This window comes from Grammomys surdaster, unplaced genomic scaffold, assembly GCF_004785775.1.
Source record: "Grammomys surdaster isolate TR1022 unplaced genomic scaffold, NIH_TR_1.0 37, whole genome shotgun sequence".
Classification (NCBI taxonomy): domain Eukaryota; kingdom Metazoa; phylum Chordata; class Mammalia; order Rodentia; family Muridae; genus Grammomys; species Grammomys surdaster.
In genome coordinates, this window is record NW_021604559.1 from 1 (window position 1) to 5631 (window position 5631).

Genomic DNA, 5631 nt, shown 5'->3' on the forward strand with positions numbered 1-5631 from the left:
ATATTTTTAAATCTATATGTGAATAGGCAAAGCGTCCACAGAAATGTTTAACATATGCATACAACTACTTGCATGAAACTAATACTTGTCCTTTATAGTAATCAAAAAAGATTAATGATAAAATGAGCAGTAACAATGTTTAATGTTTAGATTGCTAAAAGCTGTTGGTAAGTGATTATCGTCAGTACTACTGACATTTGAGTGCTCTCTCAAGGTCCAGGGGTAGGAGTTGAAATATGTACAATTTTAAGCACATATCAGGATGGCCTTGGCCTGGTTGTTCTCTTTACAGAAAAGAAAATTCAGTTTACAAGCTTGAAGAACAAGGTTCTCAACTTTGATGGAGAACATCTTAAGCAACATAGTGTGACCCATTCAGAAACAGTGGGGGAAAGGGGAGGTGAGGGGAGAGAAGGAGGAAGAGAACGGGAAAAGGAAAGGAAGAAGTTAGGAATAAGGGAAGGGAGAAGAGGAGGGGAGACAGGGAAAGGAGAGGACAGTGGGGCAGAGGTGAAAGGGAGGAAAGGGAATGAGGAGAGTGAGGGAGGGAAAAGCAAGATTGGTTGCACTTTACAGTTTTTAAAGAGCTTGCTACCAGGGGGCGGGGCCTGTGCTCAGGCAGGGCACACATGGACAATGAAGAATGCCCTGCCTTCTCTGTGACGTCAGAGGCTTTAGTAGAAAAATCCAGTGATACTAGGAAGGATTGTCAGAGTACAGCAAAGCCTTGACCGAGGAGCCTCTGTGAGACTGTTCTAGCAAGTTACATCAATGGGGCCTGTAACCAGCAGGATCTTGAGTTGCAGGGATTCCAGTCCAGTCCAGTCACAGCCAGAAGAAGCCATAGCTGGCCCCAGTTGCCTGTCTTGGAGTCGCAAGAGAAAACTGAGCAGATCAGACGATTTGGCACCAAGCTCTGACATCCATGGACCTCAAAACCAGGGAATGAATCTATATAAAGTTCTCAACTACATCTACAGGAAAAGGGCTAGGATCTCATCCAATTATGCTTACGAAAATTTATTTTTGAATGGGAACGACAGCGACATTAAAATCCGTGCTTGCGGAAGAACATGGTGTTTACACAAGGTATTTTTATGCCACTCAGGCTACTTTTCTAACGTGCTCAAAGGTACTTGGAGAGAATCACACAATGATGTTATTAAGCTGGTCATTAAGAATGAAGATATTGATGCCAGATCTCTGCATTTTGTGTTTGGTTCCTTGTACGCAGATGAGGATTTGTCACTAAAACCTCTGGAAGTTCCTCAAGTTTTGGCGGCAGCATGCCTGCTTCAGGTGGATCGAGTAATTCGGCAATGTGAGGAGACCATGAAGAGAAACATCAATAGAAACACAGTGTGCTCCTATTATTTGGCAGCAGAAACCTACAGATTAAAAGCTATAAAGACCAGCTGCTTCAAATGGCTTCTTTACAATTTGATGGTACATCCAAGTGTGGAACTTTACAAGGGAATAGATATGAAGTTGATGTATCTTCTTGGATCCTCTTCTGACTTAATAGTGCTGCAAATGGAGATCGATGTATATACCACACTGAAACAGTGGATGTTCCTTTATCTTAATCCACGGTGGAACGGAACCATGAACCAGCTTTTAGATCATACCAACAACTGGCTTTCTACCTACATGGAATACATTGATGACATCAGTTTTCTTGAAACTGAAGAAGGACTAATATTTCAACCAGTGTTTAAAAAGCTGAGGTTGCAGCACATTACCTGTGACTTGGCCTCCACAAACATCCTTGAACAAGATCGTCTAATACCTTTGGAATGGTTGTTACCCATGTTTAAACAACAGTGGGTGAGTTTACTGCAAGCACAAGAACATAGAACAATTGGACCACAAGTTATCAATGAAGAACTCGAAGAATGCACCATGAGGTGTGGAAAAATGATCCCGAAAGATAGTAAATACACTTGGAGTTGGTTACCTTCGAGACTTGGCTTTCCTCTACGTGTCACCTTTTCCAGGCAGGGTGTAATATTCAGGCAAAGGCATCAGGAGTGTGATGGCTCTGCCTGCGAAAACCATATCCGAAATGTAGTATTCAGAATAACTTTGGTGTGTTTTGATTCCAACGAGAAAGTAACATTCAGTAAAACAACAGGTTATAAAATCCTTACCTTTGAATATAAGGAGGAGCAAGTTGTAATGAATTTGGATGATGAAGTCCTAACCTTCCCTTTGTATATATTTGGCAATTTCCTGTTCGTAAACCTAGAAAATGAGGAAAACAAGTAATCTTGTCAATCATTAGACCCTACAAGCATTTTACAAACATTGAACGGCTCATTTAATCTGAAGGCTGTGTCATGAATACAGTGAAGAAGACCAACAACAAATTGAAAATTCTTGCGAGTCTAATACCACCAGAAGTGACTGTTTCCCATCATCACCTTATTTCCATGTATTTCTGAAGAAAACTTTTACTTCCAACCAAGTATTTTCAAACCAAATCAAATGAAGCTACTCTTCTGATTTTCATTTACCACTGAGAGTCGAGCTTCAAATGGAAATAAGAGACTATATTTGCAAGGAAAACATCTCAATGAAGTTGTTAATTAGATTTGGCCCTAGCTAATGTGGAGACAAAATAAAATTCACTCCAATGCTGAAACTTTTTGTGAACCATTGCTTTCATTATGCTGATATAATAAGATGTAAATCATTGGTTAAAAAGGACTGATTGATATTAGTCACTATTGTTGTAGGCTTTCAGATAACCGAATAGTGTCACGTTTGGGTTTGGATAGCATTTACTGCTTATTATCTCTAACTATACATGCACACAAACAGATATTTATCCTCTATATGCAAGTGTATTATATATGCAATATATTTAAATAGATGTATATCTACTTATGTAATGTATATATGTATTGATGAAAGTGTAAATACCAAGAATGCATATTTTGAAAGGAATAAACGAGCCAGGAAAACGAAAATAGACCTTTGTGATACCTATTATCTGGCCATCAATTTGTGAGCTGTTTCATAGTATCCTGATCAAATTTTCTGCTTGAATTTCTCTTCTTGTTGCTGTCATATATGTAAAAAAAAAACCTTATGAAAGCACCTTAGGGGCAATAGTTTATTTTATCTAATACTTTGAGTCTCCAGGCTTCATGGCAGGAGGGTGAAGAAGCTGGTCACAGCACACCTACAGTAGCAGGAGGTGACCTTTATGCAAGCACTCGGCTAACTTTCTCCGTTGTGTAGAGTTCAGGATCAGAGTCAAGGAATAGTGCCACCCAGAATAGATAGGTCTTCCCAAGTCACTTCACATAATCAAGATAACTTCCAACAGCCATTCCCAGAACCTAGACTCTCACATGATGGTTGATGCTGTCACAACTCTTCCTCTGGTCAGCATGATACTCAAACACATCACTTTAAAGCCATAACCCTCCAACCCTTGGTCTTCTTAGGTTCATAACCATGGTATGGTACACAATTCATTTAATCCAACTTTTAAAGCCCCTATAAATAGTTCCCTTGATCAATGTGGCTGGTTGTGTTCCAATGTCATGCTGTTTTTACTACTATAGCTTGGTAGTCTAACTTGTACTGGGAATAGAGTTCCCAGCAGTTCCTTTTAAATTCGGGATTGTCTTAGCTATCCTGCGTAGTTTTTTGTTTGTTTGTTTGTTTGTTTGTTTCTTTTCTATATGAAGCTGAGAGTTGTCCTTTCAAGGTCTTTACCATACTTCCCTTGGTTACTAGGCCTCATGTGCTTATGATGCCTCCTGAGGTTACTAGGCTTCACCTACGGTTATTAGTGCCCAAATGTCTCCAGGCCTCATATGGATATTCCACTTACCCATCATTACTTGACCTCCCATGAATGCTAGGTACTGAAAAACACTTTCAGTCCTCCCAGGCTAAGGAAGCTTGAAATATTCATCACATCTCCAGTGCTTACCAATCCTCTCATACTTAACCAGCCTATAAGGATACTAGGATCCACCTGGTTTCAAGGCCTTCCATGTTCTCCAGGCCTCCCTTGGTTAAGAGCACTCAGTTGCTTACCAGGCAGCACATGATTACTAGGCCTCACTTGGCTACTGGACCTCAAGTGGTTTCTAGATTTTCCATGGTTTTGAGAGCTTCCATGAATACTAAGCCTCTCACTAACCAGGCTTCCCATGTATACCTGGCTTAACCTGCCATCCAAGACTCTTGGTTACCAGGTCTCTCATGCTTCCTATGCATCTTATGCTTACCAGGCCTCCCACATTTATAGAACACACATCCTTACTAGTCCTTCCAAGACTTCCAGGTCTTTCTAGGGTTCTAGGACTGCTAAATTTAGTAGGCCTCTCCGTTCTTGCCTGGCTAATCATGTTGTCCAGGTCTTCTAAGCTTCCCAAGCCTCCAAGATACACAAAGTCACCAATTACTTCTAGGCCTTCCATGCTTTCCTCGTCTTCCATGAGTTCTAGGATGTCCCTGTTTACTAGGCCTCCTAATTCTGCCTAAACTTCTCTTGTTCATTGGTCCTCCTAACTTTTCCAAGAGTTTCAGTCTTACAAGTCCCTTGTGTTTATCAGGCCCCCTGTTCATACTAGGACTCCCATGTTTCTGGATCTCCCTTGGGTTCTAGGACTCCCATGCTTGCTAGGTTTCCCCTTGCTTGGATGCTTCTCATTGTTATCAGGCCGGCTATGCTTTCCAGGCCTCCCAGGGTGATCATTCCTCTGATATAGCTTCAGATCTCCCAATCTTTCTGGGCCTCCAATGCTTTCCCTGTCATTTTTGGGTTCAAAGATTCCAATGCTTACTAGGGCTACCCATATTCACCATGCTACTAATGCTGATCACACCTCCTAAGCTTTCTAGGTTTCCCAGTCTTACCAGACCTACCCTGTTTATTACTCCATCCATCCTTACAAGGCCTCTCAGGCTTTCCAGGTCTTCCTTGGGTTCTAGGATGCCCATGTTCACTAGGCCTCCCCATATTCCGAGGCTTCCCATTCTTACCAGGACTCAGAGCTTTCCAGGCAACCCTCAGACTTACCAAGCCTCCCATGTTTTTCAGCCATCCCATCCTAACTATGCTTCCCAAGCTTTACATGTCTTTTTTGTGTTCTAGGACTCCCATGCTTTCTAGGACTCCACAGGTTTGCCAGCCTACTCATACTTAGTAGGCCTCTTAAACTTTCCAGGCCTCCCAGGTTTAAAAGATGTCTCAGCCTTACTAAGCCTCTAATGTTGAGCAAGACTCCTATGCTTACTCGGCCTACCATGTTTACCAGGACTTCCTTGGCTTCTAAGATTACCATGATTGCTGAGCCCCCATATGTTTGTCAGATCTCCTATGCTTACCATACCCATTAATCTTGCCAGTCCTCCCACATTTCCCATGCCTCCCAGTGCTTCCAAGGCCTCTCATACTTACCAGATCTAGGACTCAGTTTCTAACTAGGCCTCACATCTTTACTATAGTTCCCTTGGTTACTAGGCCTCATGGGCCTATTTTGCCTACTATGTGTACTAGGCCTTACCTGGTTACTAAGCTTCATGTGTTCACCAGGCTTCAAATGACTATTCCAATGCCATGACTACTAGGCCTCCAATCTACACCAGGTCCTGAGAAGTGTTGCA

General features: G+C 41.9%; 1 protein-coding gene across 1 annotated transcript; it reads left to right on the forward strand.

Annotated features, from left to right (window-relative positions):
- Nucleotides 1-702: 702 nt before the first annotated feature.
- LOC114608103 (germ cell-less protein-like 2) lies at nt 703-2643 on the forward strand. Its single transcript, XM_028764401.1, has one exon. It carries the CDS (start codon nt 772-774, stop codon nt 2266-2268), a length of 1497 nt encoding a protein of 498 aa, XP_028620234.1. The 5' UTR covers nt 703-771; the 3' UTR covers nt 2269-2643.
- Nucleotides 2644-5631: the final 2988 nt, after the last annotated feature.

Coding starts and splice junctions, on each gene's coding strand:
- LOC114608103 (XM_028764401.1), top strand. CDS start 772: ATGGGGCCTGTAACCAGCAGGATCTTGAGTTGCAGGGATTCCAGTCCA.